This window comes from Phocoena sinus, chromosome 5 (genome assembly GCF_008692025.1).
Source record: "Phocoena sinus isolate mPhoSin1 chromosome 5, mPhoSin1.pri, whole genome shotgun sequence".
Classification (NCBI taxonomy): Eukaryota; Metazoa; Chordata; class Mammalia; order Artiodactyla; family Phocoenidae; genus Phocoena; species Phocoena sinus.
In genome coordinates, this window is record NC_045767.1 from 4,595,068 (window position 1) to 4,613,069 (window position 18,002).

An 18,002-nucleotide genomic window follows, 5' to 3' on the forward strand; every position below is an offset into this window, starting at 1 on the left:
TTGAGAGTCCACCTGCCGATTCAGGGAACACGGGTTCGTACCCCGGTCCGGGAAGATCCCACATGCCGCGGAGCGGCTGGGCCCGTGAGCCATGGCGGCTAAGCCTGCGTGTCCAGAGCCTGTGCTCCTCAACGGAAGAGACCACAACAGAAGAGGCCACAACAGTGAGAGGCCCGCGTACCGCAAAGACAAAAACAAAAACAAAAACAAAAAACTACAATAAGGTATCACCTCACACCTGTCAGAATGGCCATCATCAAAAAATCTACAAACAATAAATGCTGGAGAGGGTGTGGAGAAAAGGGAACCCTCTTGCACCGTTGGTGGGAATGTAAACTGATACAGCCAATATGGAGAACAGTATGGAGGTTCCTTAAAAAACTACAAATAGAACTACCATACGACCCAGCAATCTCACTACTGGGCATATACCCTGAGAAAACCATAATTCAAAAAGAGTCATGTACCACAATGTTCATTGCAGCTCTATTTACAATAGCCAGGAGGTGGAAGCAACCTAAGTGTCCCTCAACAGACGAATGGATAAAGAAGATGTGGCACGTATATACAATGGAATATTACTCAGCCATAAAACGAAACGAAATTGAGTTATTTGTAGTGAGATGGATGGACCTAGAGTCTGTCATACAGAGTGAAGTAAGTCAGAAAGAGAAAAACAAATACCGTATGCTAACACATATATATGGAATCTAAAAAAAAAGAAAATGTGGTTCTGAAGAACATAGGGGCAGGACAGGAATAAAGATGCAAAAGCAGAGAATGGACTTGAGGACACGGGAAGGGAGAAGGGTAAGCTGGGACGAAGTGAGAAAGTGGCATGGACACATATACACTACCAAATGTAAAATAGCTAGCTAGTGGGAAGCAGCAACATAGTACGGGGGAGATCAGCTCCGTGCTTTGTGACCACCTAGAGGCGTGGGATAGGGAGGGTGGGAGGGAGGGAGACGCAAGAGGGAGGAGATATGGGGATACATGTATATGTATAGCTGATTCACTTTGTTATAAAGCAGAAACTAACACACCATTGTAAAGCAATTATACTCCAATAAAGATGTTAAAAAAAAATGCAGCCCTTGATCATTTGGGTGTTGCTAGGGACCATCACCAGTGAGGCTGCAGGAAAGTCCAGGACTTGGGGGAGCCCAGTCTCAACTGTTATAGGTGGTAAGGAAACGTTCTTTGAAGAGGCAAAAAATACAGGTGAGTTTGGGAATAACAGAAAGGGAGGATTTGTGAATCACAGAGAGTTTGAAGGAAGGAAGGAATAGGGATATAAATCAGGAGAAAGGAACTACAGAGCATTACGGGGATCAGAGAAGGGGAAAATAGAAGTGACCAGGGGAGGGTCTTACTTTGGGCAGCGACTGAAGCAAGCCCTGTTTGCATTTATAGTTATCTGGCTACAGTGTTAAGCAGATAACAAATCCCCACTTATCTCTGGAAGATGGTGGAATCTCGTGTTTATCTGCTGCCTGGAAGGGGGAGGGTGAATTTGGGCTTTCTTTTGCCTTGGAGTCATTAGAGGGCAGAGGAGGGGCTTCCCTGGTGGTCCTCCGTACTTCCAATGCAAGGGGCTCGGGTTTGATCCCTGGTTGGGGAACTAAGATCCCACTTGCCATGCGGTGCAGCCACAAAAAAAAAAAAAAAAAAAAAGAGGGCAGAGGAGAGCAAACAGCTACGAATGAATAAGAAAGATCATTTTTCAGACAATGCCCTGAGCTAGTGGGACATGTGACGAAAAGTGAGGATATAGGCCTCAGGGAGAAGGAAAAGCCTTTCATCCAAACACAGGATAGGAGAAAAATGAAAGTATCAGTCATCTCAGTCTCGGTTGTGTCATCCTAACAAAAAATACCCAGATCTCAGTGCCTTAAAACAACGAAGGCTTTTCCTTGTTGGTGCTACCTGTTCATCATTGGTTGGCAAGGAACACAGGCCACCATCTTGAAGGTTGTTGGTCCCTGTGCCAGAAGAGAACCTTGGAGGGTCTCATGTTGGAGGCTGTGGCTTGGATGTGACTGTATGTTACTTTCCCTCACAATTCACGGCTAGAATGACTCACACACACTCACACACACACACACACACACACACACACACACACACACACAGCACCACCACCACTGGGGGGCAAGGGAGTACAATCTGACTAGACGTGTGAAAGATGAGGAATTGGAATTTATTTGGTGAACAGCACTCACGATACCTACGGCATTTTTACCGCAGATGAGCTTTATCTAGAAGTCACACAGAATGCCAGGGTTGGAAATGAACCTCAGACACAAGCCAGTACCTGCCCAAGATCACACAGACAGCAGGCTGCCTGGGGGCCAGGTCTCCTGTTTCCCAGCCCCCTGGACTCCCGAGGTTTTATCTCTGGCAAGGTTAAAAACACTTTAGACCCACCTCCCTTCACCTGGAGTCAGACTTTCACTAATGCTCCCCACGCCCCCGGCCCCAGAGGTGAATGTGTCCGTGGCTGTTGCCAGTCCTACTGTAGTGTCCACTAGTTAAATCGGCTTTCTTCCCAGGGGTCATCTCAGCTGATGAAACCAGACGCAGACGCCTCTTTAGCACTACTTTGTGATCTCCCGGGCCTGATTCTGATCAAGGGGGGGACCGGCAGATTTTGAGCATTCCACACACTTTGCCTCCATCCGTATCTCTTCAGAGGTTGTTACATAATACCTGGTTTCTCTTCCTGAATGCCTCTCCAGACCTCCACGCTCCCACAGCCCCCGTGCTTCTTCTTGTAATAGCGCTTTGATACAAGAGGACATTTGTCACATCGGAAAGACACTGGTGAATGACTGTCTTCCTAGGATGCTAGGGAGAAGAGGGGATCACTTTTTTTTTTTTAAGATGTTGGGGGTAGGAGTTTATTAATTTATTTATTTTTGCTGTGTTGGGTCTTCGTTTCTGCGTGAGGGCTTTCTCTAGTTGCGGCGAGCGGGGGCCCCTCTTCATCGCGGTGCGCGGGCCTCTCACTGTCGCGGCCTCTCGCTGCGGAGCACAGGCTCCAGACGTGCAGGCTCAGTACTTGTGGCTCACGGGCCTAGTTGCTCCGCGGCATGTGGGATCCTCCCAGACCAGGGCTCGAACCTGTGTCTCCTGCATTGGCAGGTGGACTCTCAACCACTGCGCCACCAGCGAAGCCCGGGATCATTTTTTTTTTCTTTTGAATTCTGTGCCATTTGTATTACATCTTTTAAATATAAATTACCAAATGAAATGTGGTATCCTGAGACAGAAAAAAAGAATTACTGGAAAACTAGTGAAATAAGAACGAAGTGTAGTCTACTTAGCACAGGTCCTAGTTTTGGCAAATGTAGCTTTTTTGGTGGTTGTTCTTCCTGGTTCTTTATTCATCATATCCACTCCTGCCCACTACTGGCTTTTTCTCCTACGGTTCCCTATGTGTGGGATGTCCCCCATTCTCTCCTCCTCCTTGGAAGCTGTACCCAGCCTTCAAGGCCAAGGTCACCAGTTACTTGCTCTGAAATGCTTTCCTTGCCTTCCCCCACTCAGTGCTCTAAGACATGGTATCCAGCTTGGGACACATGGTTACTATTGTTTCACATTTGCTATCAGCTGGATTCCCAGGAAGCAGACTTTAAGGTGAAAATTAGCATACAGGTTAAGTTCTGCGGGATGCACAATTGTAGACACAGAGGACTGGAGGGCTGACTGTACTATGTCATCTGATATAATGAACTTGACCAGCCCTGGATTTTGGTATCTGTGGGGGGGGGGGGGGTCCTGGAACCAACCCACTGCTGATAGGAGGGACTACTGCACGCTCTCTCCTCAGCCAGTTTCCATAGCAGCACGCAGAGATGAACCTTCCCTATGATCAAGGCTTACTGAGAGCCTCCAAAACCATAAGAAATTCACCCCCCATTTAGCAAAGATAACATTCAAGGAGAAAAATTTCATTTTTAAAGAAACAATATTTCTCAGTCAATAACCTTTTAAGCCTTGTCTTTTCAAGCAAATGAATACTTTTATTAACATGGTAAAATTTTTTTTAAACACACGGTAGGGTTTTGACCTCAAATACTTGTCAGGTCTGCTACTGAAATGAACTTACAGCTAGACAACTTATGAATCTTGAAGACACCTAGTCCCTGTCCAGTTTAGGGTCCAAAACAGACAGCCCTTGCTTTTCTTCCCCAGACCCTCAAGGGCCTTTGCAAATATCGCTTTCAGTTTATGTCCAGAATCCCCTGAAATGCATCAGGATATTACATCGATTACACAGAATACCAAGACCTATCTCGTCTCCTAGTCTAGGTTCCATGTCACATAAAGCTGAGTTAGGTTGTCCAAACAATCTGACCAGACAAGTTACATCAGTGTGCCGCATAAAACCTAAAATTTGAACAAAACACATCTCTCCTCCTTTGGTCTCACATAGAAATTAAAGTCCCCAAACACAACACCATCCCGCAGCCCTTCTTTTGGTTCATCAGTCCCAGCCAGATCAGCCCCCTCCTCATTCCCAATTGAAGTCTGGTCCGTTCTTCAGCTTCGTTGGCAATCGCTGCATGGAGTCGTCTTCTAGAAATAATGCAGTTCCTTCAACACCTTCAGAGCCGGAGAACTCCAACTGAGTCTCATCTGTTACACACAGACCCAAAGTTCCAGGGAGCTATCAGGTCACACAAGAAAGAGCAAAGCACCTCAAAAATTTAGAAATAACGAAAGCCCAGGAACAAATGTGACTGCTGCGACAGCTTACAATCTAGGCCCTAATTCTTGTGAGAGCATTTTCCAAATCAAAGTTACCTCCCCAAACGAAAACATTTAACAGTCAAAACTCATACTGAGGTCATTAACCACAGACCATAGCAGAAACGTAGTGTGAGGACAGAGTGTAGACAGAGAAAAAAAGAGAAAACAAAAGGCTCTCTGGTTTCAGCTTCTCCAGGGTGTCAGCCAATCTCCATCAGTTGACCAGAATCCACTGGCTGTAAACCTAAAGTGCAATTGGGAGAATTCATCATTAGGAAGTGAGAAACCCTCACAAACTCAGCCTGCAGGCTGCATGCCACCTGACCCCTTCCAGTCTTCCAGCAAAATCTGGAAGCGTCCAATAATGGCCTTCCCTCTGACAATTCTGTATTTCTACCCCCCCTTTGCTCAATGGCCTGTATTGTGATTTTGTTGCTTATTACCCTACAGTTATCCTATTGATCGTGACCTTTGGTTTCAAGCAAACACGTACAAGTCAAAACCAACCAACCAACCAACCTGTTCCCCCAAATTACCAGAAACGCAACAAAAATAAATAAACGGTACCTACTAACACCTCCTAAAATGAAAATTGAGCACGCCTTTATTCTCTTCTCCCAACTCCCATCCCCCGCGGATCATTAGTAAATAAATGTCCCCGAAGCTGACCCAAGCGTCGGGCAACGCCTGGGACCTCCGTGCGGCTCCCGCCGGTCCCCGCCTTACCGCCGACCCTCCTTCAGGACGACTCGCTCTTCTCTATCCGCCGGACCAGCTCCACCAGCATCTCTGCCATCTTCGCGATCTCCTTGGCCTTCTCCTCCGCCTTCTCGCACCGTTTGGTCCCTCTGCCCTCGACTCCGTCGTCCGCGTTCTGCAGATGGTTGAGCGCGCTCTCCTCCGAGGCCTCCACCTGCGTCTTGATCTGGATGAGCATACTATCCATCTCCCACAGCTTGCTCCGGTTCCGCAGGTAGGCTCTCCCGTGCTCGCGGCTCAGCGCCGCGATGTCCTCGCGCATCTCGTTGATGACCGGGAGCAGGAACTGCTCGAAGTCCTCCTCGGGCTCCAGCACCTCCACCTCCTCCGGCTCCGCCAGCTCCACGATGTCCAAGGGCCGCATCTTCCCCCGCTATTCCGGAACCGCAGGACGCAAGTCGGCTGCAGAGAGAAAATGGAGACTCGCTATGCTTACCAACACACTTCCAGAATATTCTTTAAAACTTTTACCCCTTTTAAACTTTTAGGCTCACAGAAGCCACGGAAACAAGCGACTTACGAGCAAAGAACCGGAGGACAAAATGGAGTCGCGGCCGTCAACCAGCGCCCTGCGTGTTGCGGCCCCTTTCACGACACGGCCGTGCCTCTTTACGGTCACGCCGCTGGTAGAACTAGGTGCGGGCGCGCGCACGTCAATAGAGGGCGACGCGCTTCGCTCTACCACGGCCGCGCGCGCACACACTCACACCCACGCGCGCGCGCACGCTCTCCCTTTTCCTCCCCTCCTCCTACTCCTCTGCGCTGCGCCCCTCCGCTACCCACGCGCGCGCGGACGTGAATGCACGAGCTCCCTTATCCCCCTCCCCCTTCACCCCGTGCTGCTCGCCTCCGCTACCCACGCACGCGCGGACGCGCACGCACGAACTCCCTTATCCCCCTCCCCTTTCACCCTTGTGGTGCGCCTAACGGCTACCCCACGCGCGTACGCGCGCGCTCTCATATTGCCTCTCCCGCTTCACCCTCGTGCTGAGCCTGTCCGCTACCCTGGCTTTGGAGGTGAGCCCTTCTGGTGCTCCCTCCTCCTAAAGGGCTTCTCTTAAAGGGTTTCCATCTTTTGAAGATGTCAACGCTGTCTTCCTACAGTAAACGGGGACAGCCCTACGTAATAATGTACTCAAAGTATGAGACATTCCTGGTCCATCGCTGATAGCCCCATCCTGTTTACTACCACGACTGGACCCCTCCCTAATGTCTTACTGGCTTATTTTCTTTTCTCTTTTTTTAAAAAAATATATTTTTATTTGATTTTAGGCTGAGTTGGGTTTCCATTGCTGCGTGCAGGTCTTTCTCTAGTTGAGACGAGCGGGGGCTATTCTTTGTTGCGGTTGCGCGGGCTTCTCATTGCGGTGGCTTCTCTTGTTGCGGAGAACGGGCTCTAGGCACACGGGCTTCAGTAGTTGTGGCACGCGGGCTCAGTAGTTGTGGCTGGCGGGCTCTAGAGCACAGGCCAGTAGTTGTGGTACATGGGCTTAGTTGCTCCGCGGCGTGTGGGATCCTTTCCGGACCAGGGCTAGAACACGTGTCCTCTGCACTGGCAGGCGGATTCTTAACCACTGAGCCAGCAGGGAAGCCCCTTACAGGCTTATTTTTGTTCCTTTTCGGATAACGGTCAGACGTGTCTGGATGTCTTTTCACCAGACCAAGCCCCCGCCCCGCCATCCCCAGGGTAAAAGGCCTGGTCTGTTTTATCCTGAGGTTCCACTGGCCTAGTCTTTACGCCTTTTTGTCGGGTCGAACGCTCCTTGAGGGACGTATTCAGCTCTATGTCTCTAAAGCCTGGAGCAGAACTTGGCATATGTTAGTAAATTTGCTTTACCCTTCACTTAACACAAAATTTTAAGGAGAGATAAGTCAATTTCATAGCCTACTGACCCAATCACAAAAGAGCAATAAAAATGTCAGGAGAGCTTGCACAGGTGCATTGGTTTGGCTTCTGTTTTCCAGTCAAAATGGACACAACTCCCAGTTTTGAATATAGCAGAGTGAAGAATGAAGAGATACAATAATCATGAAAATGCTTTGTAAAGGGCTTACCTGGTGGTGCAGTGGTTGAGAGTCCGCCTGCCGGTGCAGGGGACACGGGTTCGTGCTCCGGTCCGTGGAAGATCCCACATGCCGCGGAGCGGCTGGGCCCGTGAGCCATGGCCGCTGAGCCTGCGCGTCCAGAGCCTGTGCTCCGCAACAGGAGAGGCCACAACAGTGAGAGGCCCGCGTACCGCAAAAAAACACACAAAATAACAAGAAAACAGAATGTTTTGTAAATACCAAGCTTAGACATAGGTAAAGTGCTTATTTTTTGTTGACTTTCCACGGTTCTTTATATCTTGTTGCTCTTGTAAAAATCCAACTTCAGGGCTTTCTTGATATATCAGAGGCAGCTAGCTCATAAATTCTTTGTGTGAAAGAAAAGAAATGGCTCAAATAATGAGATACCACTACACACTTGTTAAAATGGCCAAAACCCAGCCCACTGACAACACCAAAGCTGGTGAGAATGTGGAACAACAGTAACTCTCATTTATTGCTGGTGGGAACGCAGAATGGTGCAGCCACTTCGGAAGACAGTGTGGCAGTTGCTCATCATGCGAAGCGTGCTCTTACCATACCACGCGGCCAGTGTGCTCTTTGATATTTACTCAAACGTATTGGAAACTTATGTCCACACGAAAACCTGCAATATGGATGTTTCTAGCAGCTTTATTCATACTTGCTAAAATTTGGAAGCAATCAAGAGATCCTTCAAAAGATGAATGGATGGGCTTCCCTGGTGGCGCAGTGGTTGAGAGTTTGCCTGTCGAGGCAGGGGACGCGGGTTCGTGCCCCGGTCCGGGAAGATCCCACATGCCGCGGAGCGTCTGGGCCCGTGAGCCATGGCCGCTGAGCCTGCGCGTCCGGAGCCTGTGCTCTGCAATGGGAGAGGCCACAGAAAAAAAGATTAAAAGGCAAAAGGGCCTACAGAAGACTGATGTCTTTTCAACCCTATTTCTCTTTCCTCTGTGGTATGTGGGATCTTCCTGGACCAGGGCTCGAACCCGTGTCCCCTGCATTGGCAGGTGGATTCTTAACCACTGCGCCACCAGGGAAGTCCAAATTAAATGATTCTTAATTTTGTTTTATTTTCATATTTTGGGGTCAATCCTTTTTTTTTTTTTAGGTCTCAAAAATTTTCATGGGGCTTCAGAAAGCTCCTTCGTCCTGGGCTCTGTGTAGCAGCCGCCTAAAAGGTAAAGAGAGCTTGCTGGGGGCAGGAGATAGGAGAGGGTGACCCAAAGAAGGGCCTCCAAAGTAGAAACCCACTTAAGCCTGGGACCTCCCCCTTCCAGAGGAAGCTGCTGTTGCCCAAGTTCCAAAAACTGGGCTGAAGTAAGAAGTCCTGAGACCCCAGGGGAAGCAAGGGTGAGAGTGTCCTGCCTGTGCAACCCAGTGTTAATGGGTCACCTCCAAGGGAAACAGCCTTTAAGACAGTAACGAGATGTAACCTGAGCAAGGCTCTCTGCGCTGGTCAGAAACTCCAAACTGACACAACCAGTTTGGAAGAGTCTGAGGGATTTTTGTTTGTTTTGTTTCTGCAGTGGAGGATATCCGACATCAGGAGTAGCGGATCTGAATTCAATTCATAAGGCCAAAAAAGATTCTGGCTGTGGGAAATGCAGGGATGATTGTTTCCGTATTAGAAACGATTTCGTCAATGGAAAAAGAAAGAAGTCTCACTCTTCTAAGAGAATTTCACTAGCATAAATCAATTTAGTAATAACTGTGTTAAGGCATAAAAGGGAGCAGGTATTATTATAGGCCCATTATTGGCCCCATTTTGCAGATGGAGAAACTGAGGCTGGGGGAGATGTAACATGGCTTGTAGGGGTCTTGTCCAGGTTCAGCTGGCGGAACCCAAGCTTGCTTGCCATCAGATACAAGAGAAAAAGATGAGGACTTCGGTATTTTAAGTTCGTTGAAATTAAGAAAGGCTGCTTTGGGTTTTTTTAAGCTTAGCAAAGGAGTTAAAAACAGAGTGACTTCATGTAACAAAATTCCCAGAAGACGCACTTTCTCACCAAAGTCTTAATGCAGTATTGCTCTAGCATCGTTCTGGGCATGAATTGCTCATTTCACCAAGCATGTCTCAAACATCGCATCAGGAATATTTTTCCTCTTGAAAGCCCTTGGAACCAAATCATTAACGAATCAAGAGGAATCACTTAAGGATATGAGAGATTTTCAAATGGCGAACACTTTGGGAAAAGAGGGTAACTGCGGAAGAAACAAATGACATTCAAAGACTAGATACTGCGAAGATGTGGAGATTATTATACGTACTCAAGACTACCATCAGCGGAATTACTGAAGGTAGTCCCTCCTCCTTCCCCCTGTAATATCCTAGGGAGGGATGAATCGAGGGGAGGATGCCTAGCACGAACCCCCAAGCTCCTGCCTCTGCCTCTTCCCACGTGGCAAAGAGACACATAGCCACAAAGCCACGAAGCTGAAGAGAACACGCGTGTCATCGGCTCAGGCCACTTCACAGACGCTGACGGAAGTGTGTACCTCAGTGGTCTCAAGCTCTTCAGACCAGATGCCCTTATCAGAAAAAGTGTGTGACCAGCACTCCTGTGACCAAGCAGGACCCTATGAGGCCTTCCCCAAACAGATCCCCGCCCATGTCCTCCACCTGCCTTTTGTTTGTATAAAAACTTTAGTCGAAGAATAAATTTAATCAGAGAAGTGAGAAAATGCAGAAAAAAAGGAAAACACTCAAGCCAGACAAAATAATAATACTTTAGCCATTCAACAAAGTCAAGGACCTTTAGTTCCTCCTCAGGGGCTATAGATAATATTCTGAGCCATGTCCTTTGAGGTGTTTTGCAGATCCCCAAACCTCCACCAGGTGGAAGACGTCAGCTGACCCCAGAAGAAGCACTGTAGACCCCAGACCGGTTGGAACCAGAAGGTTGATGATGTTGACTCCCAATTACCTCACCACCAACCAATCAGAAGAATGTCCACGAGCTGACCACACAGCCCACAACCCCTCTCCCTCACCCTGTCATCAAAAACCTTTCCCTGAAAGGCTTCAGGGAGTTCGGGTCTTTTAAACACTAGCTGCCCTGGACTCCTTGCTTGGCGTCTGCAATAAACGCTGCACTTTCCTTCACCACAAGCTGGTGTTAGTAGCTTGGCTTTACTGCACACAGGTGAGTGGACCCAAGTTTGGTGCAGTAACACTTCCAGTACATGTTCATTGGTTCATCTAAAACTATAGTCACAATCTGTACTGGTAACATTAAGTAGATTAACATACACAAGACAGAAATTTAAGGGATGAGATGAAGTAGTTTTAATAGTTTTAAATAATTATTTCTTTTCACATAGTCCTAAAAAGTCTTTTATTCTCTCTCTCACACACACATAGGCCTAGTTAGCTGATAATACTTTTCAGCGAAAGTGGTGGGATTAAATATGCTTCATTATTTTGAAAACCTTGGTTTAACACCTCATGATAGAGCGAGGCGAAGGTCTACTTATAAATCCAGCTTACGTTGATACCTGCATTTAATGACTACTGAAGTTAAGAAGAAAAAAACAAACCTCACAAAGATCCTTGGGTCCAAATAGAAGAAGGTCATCCACCAGCCTTATTAAGCCCTGAGGCTGAGTTCTCAGTTCCACCCACCAGATATGCAAAGGTTTTTTTACTGGAAATCATTTGCTAGAAATCCATCTCCCCAATTCGTTCTTGCAAACTAAGTGCTGCATTTTAACAAATGGATCCAAAGTCTAGTGTAAGTTTTAATTTGGAAGAATTTTAAACAGAATGAAAAATTCTAACCTTCAACATGCTCAGACAGGAGAATTTCCTTTTTTTTTTTACTTTTTAAAACTGAGAAACAAAGGGGTTTACAGATAATTTTGGGAACATTACAGATGTCTGTCATTTTAGAAACCTACTGTGCTAGAGGATAATGGTCTCTTTTTTTTTGTCAGAATTATATTTCAGTTTAATTAAAGACATAATTTTTTTCTTATTAGTTATCTATTTTATACATATTAGTGTATATATGTCAATCCCAATCTCCCAATTCATCCCACCACAACCCCCACCCCGCCACTTTCCCTCCTTGGTGTCCATACGTTTGTTCTCTACATCTGTGTCTCTATTTCTGCCCTGCAAACTGGTTCATCTGTACCATTTTTCTAGGTTCCACATATATGCATTAATATATGATATTTGTTTTTCTCTTTCTGACTTACTTCACTCTGTATGACAGTCTCTAGATCCATCCACGTCTCTAAAAATGACCAATTTCGATCCTTTTTATGGCTGAGTAATATTCCATTGTATATATGTACCACAACTTCTTTAACCATTCATCTGTCAATGGGCATTTAGGTTGCTTCCATGACCTAGCTATTGTAAATAGTGCTGCAGTGAACACTGGGGTGCATGTGTCTTTTGAATTGTGGTTTTCTCTGGGTATATGCCCAGTAGTGGGATTGCTGGGTCATATGGTAATTCTATTTTTAGTTTTTTAAGGAACCTCCATACTGTTCTCCATATTGGCTGTATCAATTTACATTCCCACCAACTGTGCAAGAGGGTTCCATTTTCTCCACACCCTATCCAGCATTTGTTGTTTGTAGAGTTTCTGATAATGCCCATTCTAACTGGTGTGAGGTGATACCTCATTGTAGTTTTGATTTGCATTTCTCTAATGATTAGTGATGTTGAGTGCTTTTCATGTGCTTCTTGGCCATCTGTATGTCTTCTTTGGAGAAATGTCTATTTAGGTCTTCTGCCTATTTTTGGATTGGGTTGTTTGTTTTTTTAATATTGAGCTGAATGAGCTGTTTATATATTTTGGAGATTAATCCTTTGTCCGTTGATTCGTTTGCAAATATTTTCTCCCGTTCTGAGGGTTGTCTTCTCGTATTATGTTTTCCTTTGCTTTGCAAAAGGTTTTAAGTTTCATTTGGTCCCATTTGTTTATTTTTGTTTTTATTTCCATTACTCTAGAAGGTGGATCAAAAGAGATCTTGCTGTGATTTATGTCAAAGAGTGTTCTTCCTATGTTTTCCTCTAAGAGTTTTATAGTGTCCAGTCTTACATTTAGGTCTCTAATCCATTTTGAGTTTATTTTTGTGTATGGTGTTAGGGAGTGTCCTAATTTCATTCTTTTACATGTAGCTGTCCAGTTTTCCCAGCACCACTTATTGAAGAGACTGTCTTTTCTCCATTGTATATCCTTGCTGCCTTTGTCATAGATTAGTTGACCATAGGTGCGTGGGTTTATCTCTGGGCTTTCTATCCTGTTCCATTGATCAATATTTCTGTTTTTGTGCCAGTACCACATTGTCTTGATTACTGTAGCTTTGTAGTATAGTCTGAAGTCAGGGAGTCTAATTCCTCTAGCTCTGTTTTTTCCCCGCAAGACTGCTTTGGCTATTTGGGGTCTTTTGTGTCCCTGCACAAAATTTAAGATATTTTGTTCTAGTTCTGTAAAAAAATGCCACTGGTAGTTTGATAGGGATTGCATTGAATCTGTAGACTGCTTTGGGTTGCATAGTCATTTTCACAATATTGATTCTTCCAATCCAAGAACATGGCATATCTCTCCATCTGTGTGTGTCATCTTTGATTTCTTTCATCAGTGTCTTATAGTTTTCTGAGTACAGGTCTTTTACCTCCTTAGTAGGTTTATTCCTAGGTATTTTATTCTTTTTGCTGCAATGGTGAATGGGATTGTTTCCTTAATTTCTCTTTCTGATCTTTTGTTGTTAGTGTATAGGAATGCAAGAGATTTCTGTGCATTAATTTTGTATCCTGCAACTTTACCAAATTCATTGATTAGCTCTAGTAGTTTTCTGGTGGCATCTTTAGGATTCTCTATGTATAGCATCATGTCATCTGCAAACAGTGACAGTTTTACTTCTTCTATTCCAATTTGTATTCCTTTTATTTCTTTTTCTTCTCTGATTGCTGTGGCTAGGACTTCCAAAACTATGTTGAATAATAGTGGCAAGAGTGGACATCCTTGTCTTATTCCTGATCTTAGAGGAAATGCTTTCAGTTTTTCACCATTGGGAATGATGTTTGCTGTGGGTTTGTCATATATGGCCTTTATTATTTTGAGGCAGGTTCCCTCTATGCCCACTTGCTGGAGAGTTTTTATCATAAATTGATGTTGAATTTTGTCAAAAGCTTTTTCTGCATCTATTGAGATGATCATATGGTTTTTCTTCTTCAGTTTGTTAATATGGTGTATCACATTGATTGATTTGCATATATTGAAGAATCCTTGCATCCCTGGGATAAATCCCACTTGATCATGGTGTATGATCCTTTTAATGTGTTGTTGGATTGTTTGCTAGTATTCTGTTGAGGATTTTTGAATCTATATTCATCAGTGATATTGGTCTGTAATTCTCTTTTCTTGTAGTATCTTTGTCTGGTTTTGGTATCAGGGTGATGGCAGCCTCATAGTATGAGTTTGGGAGTGTTCCTTCCTTTGCAATTTTTGAGAAGAGTTTGAGAAGGATGGGGTGTTAGCTCTTCCCTAAATGCTTGATAGAATTCACCTGTGAGGCCATCTGGTCCTGGACTTTTGTTTGTTGGAAGATTTTTAATCACACTTTCAATTTCATTACTTGTGATTGGTCTGTTCATATTTTCTATTTCTTCACACAGGAGAATTCTTACAGGTGACACAGACTTTAGAAAGAAAAGCGTATCAGATGGAAACATTTCCAACACCCACCAGGAAGAGATAAAGTGTGTTTGTTTTCCTAAAAATAACTATTCAGTTAGCATATTCCTTAGTATGAAATATATTCTAGACACTTGTCATTATAGAAATGGTCAATAATTTGCATCATGTCTTTTTGTGAAAGAAAAATGTGTAGCACATGTTTCAGTTCAAATCTTTTAACAACTCTGCCATGAGATAAGCAGTGAGTCATCTGAATGGTACAAAACATTTTTATGGTCACTCTCTGTGATGGTTTTTAAAAAGGTCCGCAAGTGTTTTGACAGGCCTCCACGCATAGCTGGAGTTTATGTCTCCTGCTCTACAACCCCGGCAGGGTTTTGTGATCACCATTCAAGACCAATAGAGCAGGACTTATAAGCTAAGTGAGAAAAGACCCTGGGGCTTCTGTAGGTGTATCTTGGGCCTCTGCTCTGGGCACCTCCAGCCATCGTAGGAGAAGTCTGGCTACCCTGAGGCCACCATGTTCAGATACCAGACAGAAGGAGATCCGGAGGACTGCCAGCTGTTCTAACCCCAGCTGTTAGATGACTGCAGCCTCATGAGAGACCCAAGCCAGAACTGCCTTGCTGGACAGCACCTCCACTGCTGACCCACTGCAACAGTGAGAGATAACACAAGTGTGGTTTTATCTACTAAGCTTTGGAGAAATTTGTTACACAACACTAGATATTACACGTATATCAACTCATTTAATTCTCACAATAACCCCATGAGTTATCGTCAGCCCCCTTTAAAAATGAGAGGGCAGGGTTTCCCTGGTGGCGCAGTGGTTGAGAGTCAGCCTGACGATGCAGGGGACACGGGTTCGTGCCCCGGTCCGGGAAGATCCCACATGCCACGGAGCGGCTGGGCCCGTGAGCCATGGCCACTGAGCCTGGGCGTCCAGAGCCTGTGCTCCGCAACGGCAGAGGCCACAACAGTGAGAGGCCTGCATACCGCCAACAAACAAATAAATAAATAAATAAAAATGAGAGGACACTGAAGCCTTGAGAGGTTTCAACTCTGTTAGAACATCTGGGATTCAGTCCCCACATGGCCGGACCTCAGAGTCTATGTGCAGTGACCGCGGCCTCTCGGAAAGAAGAGCGCAAATGCAAGGATCAGAAGCAGTGGAAACAGTAGATCCTGGTGGAAGACGAGATATGGGAGGTGAAGGAAAGGAAGCCTCAAATAGAGCCTGGAGGTTTTGAAGAAACACAGGAAACAAAGTAAGTTTAGGGAGGAGGATTATGAGTTTGGATATTGTTTAGTTGGGTGTGTCACTGGTACCCACAAAGGAAGATGGCCCACAGGAATCCGGGGGCAAAGTCCAGGCCCTGGAAGTGCGTTCTGAAATCAAGTGCCTTCTGAAGATGAGATCACAAAGGGAAAGGGTGTTCAGCCAGAAGAGAAGAGGAAGAAGGACAAAGGCTTAGGGAGCGCCTCCTTGTTTATGGTACACGTGACCATTTGTGATTAAGCTCCCAGAGTTTTCAGTATTTTTAAATGCGTGCTATACGGCGTCTGTGGATATACAATGAGATAACAGATTCCACAAAGCAGACAACGTTTACTAATCTTACATTTGCATAAGAAGTTTATGAATTACTGCCTTGAGAAACTGGATGTTCTGTCAATAAGCCAAACCTAGAGCAGATGCGATGGCACAGAGACTGGCAGAAATAAATGCTGGGAACACTAATAAACCACTTGTGGATCTCAAGTATCCCACAGAATGAATATATTCATTTCAGATGAATATCCGGGTTTGGGGAGACTTGACATCTTTTTCACATGGTGGACCTTCTTTAAGAAAATGATTACATGACACCAAAAGCAAAGGCAACAAAAGCAAAAACAAACAAGTGGGACCACATGAAACTAAAAAGCTTCTGCACAGCAAAGGAAACCATCAACAAAATTAAAAGGCAACCTGTGGAATCCCAGAAAATTTGCAAGCCACATATCCAATAAGGAGTTGATATCCAAAATATACAGGGAATTCATGCAACTCAATAGCAAAAGTAAATAAGTAAATAATTTAAAAATAGGAAAAGGGCCTGAATAGACATTTTTCCAAAGAAGAAATACCAGTGGCCAACAGGTACATGAAAATGTGCCCAACATCACTGATCATCAGGGAAATGCAAATCAAAACCACAGTGAGATACCACCTCACACCTGTTAGGATTGCTATCATCGAAAAGGCAAGGGCTTCCCTGGTGGCGCAGTGGTTGAGAGTCTGCCTGCCAATGCAGGGGACACGGGTTCGTGCCCCGGTCCGGGAAGATCCCACATGCCGTGGAGCGGCTGGGTCCGTGAGCCATGGCCGCTGAGCCTGCACGTCCGGAGCCTGTGCTCCGCAACGGGAGAGGCCACAGCAGTGAGAGGCCCGCGTACCGCAAAAAAACAAAAACAAAAACAAAAAGGCAAGAGACAGCAAATGCTGGCAAGGATGTGGAGAAAAGGGAACGCTTGTACACTCTTGCTGGGAATGTAAACTGGTACAGCTACCATGGAAAACAGTATGGAGATACCTCAAGTAATTAAACATAGAATTACCATATGATCCAACAACCCCACTTCTGGGTGTACAAAGGAAACAAAATCATTATCTCAAAGAGATATCTGTACTACCATATTCATTGCAGCCTTTATTCACAATAGCCAAGGTATGGAAACAACCTAAGTGCCCACTGACAAATAAATGGATAAAGAAAATGTGATACACATGCGTGCACACACACACACACAGAGGAATATTACTGTTTTTTTATATTCATTCATTTTTAAATATTTATTCATTATTTAGTTGTGGCAGGCGGGATCCTTAATGGTGGCATGCAAACTCTTCGTTGCGGCATGCAATGTGGGATCTAGTTCCCTGACCAGGGATCAAACCCGGGCCCCCCTGCATTGGGAGCTTGGAGTCTTATCCACTGCACCACCAGGGAAGTCCCTATTGTCTTAAAAAGACGGAAATCCTGCCATCTGTGACAACGTGGATGAATCTGGAGGGCATCATTCTAAGTGAAATAAGCCAGACAGAAGAAGAAAAGTGCTGTATGGTATTATTCTTCTGTCAACTTCCCACAGAAAGTTCTCTCTTCTAGGCTATAACAGTAAACTGGCCACCGTGGCTCCATTCCCACATAGCCTTCCCCTCACCACTGGAATTTTAGGCATAAATCTGATGGTCTCACTCACTACCTTGCTTAAATGCTTTCATTAGTTACGCACTGTCTAAATAGTAAAGCTCAAATGTTTTTGTGTGGCTGTTCTCATTTTTGTTTCCCTTCCCCAAAATTCCTTCTCCCCCCAAATGTGGAAATTCCGTAATTGATCTTTTCTTGGCTATTGATCTTGGGCCGGGCACCTGACTCTAGCCAGGCCACCCTAGACATTTTGACTTGGGACTGACACTCGGTCGATTTCTCTTTGGAGGCCTGCAGCGTGCAAAAGCTCAGAAGCGGTTACTGGCCATGTTTTCTGCCAAGTGAACCAGAAGAGTGGAGAAATCCAACTATAAGAGAGAGAGAGAATGAAGGGGGGCAGCAAAGCTGAGCCCAGAGGTAGGAGACCGAGTCCTCAATCCCAGCTCTTCTTTGGGTCTAGTTGCATCCTTGTCCTGGAGTCTAACGTCAGACAAGTCAGACTCCTGACAATAAATCCCCCCTTGTAGACGGATGTGACCTGAGTTCCTGACACCGGCACCTAAGTCAG

General features: G+C 45.4%; 1 protein-coding gene across 1 annotated transcript; it reads right to left on the bottom strand.

Moving 5' to 3' along the window:
- Nucleotides 1-3,990: 3,990 nt before the first annotated feature.
- MRFAP1 (Morf4 family associated protein 1) lies at nucleotides 3,991-6,399 on the bottom strand. Its single transcript, XM_032633547.1, has 3 exons — nucleotides 6,038-6,399; nucleotides 5,485-5,919; nucleotides 3,991-5,002 (listed from the first exon to the last, which is right to left on the bottom strand). The coding sequence occupies exon 2, from the start codon at nucleotides 5,879-5,881 to the stop codon at nucleotides 5,498-5,500; it is 384 nt and encodes a 127-aa protein (XP_032489438.1). The 5' UTR covers nucleotides 5,882-5,919; nucleotides 6,038-6,399; the 3' UTR covers nucleotides 3,991-5,002; nucleotides 5,485-5,497.
- Between the last annotated feature and the right edge of the window lie 11,603 nt (nucleotides 6,400-18,002).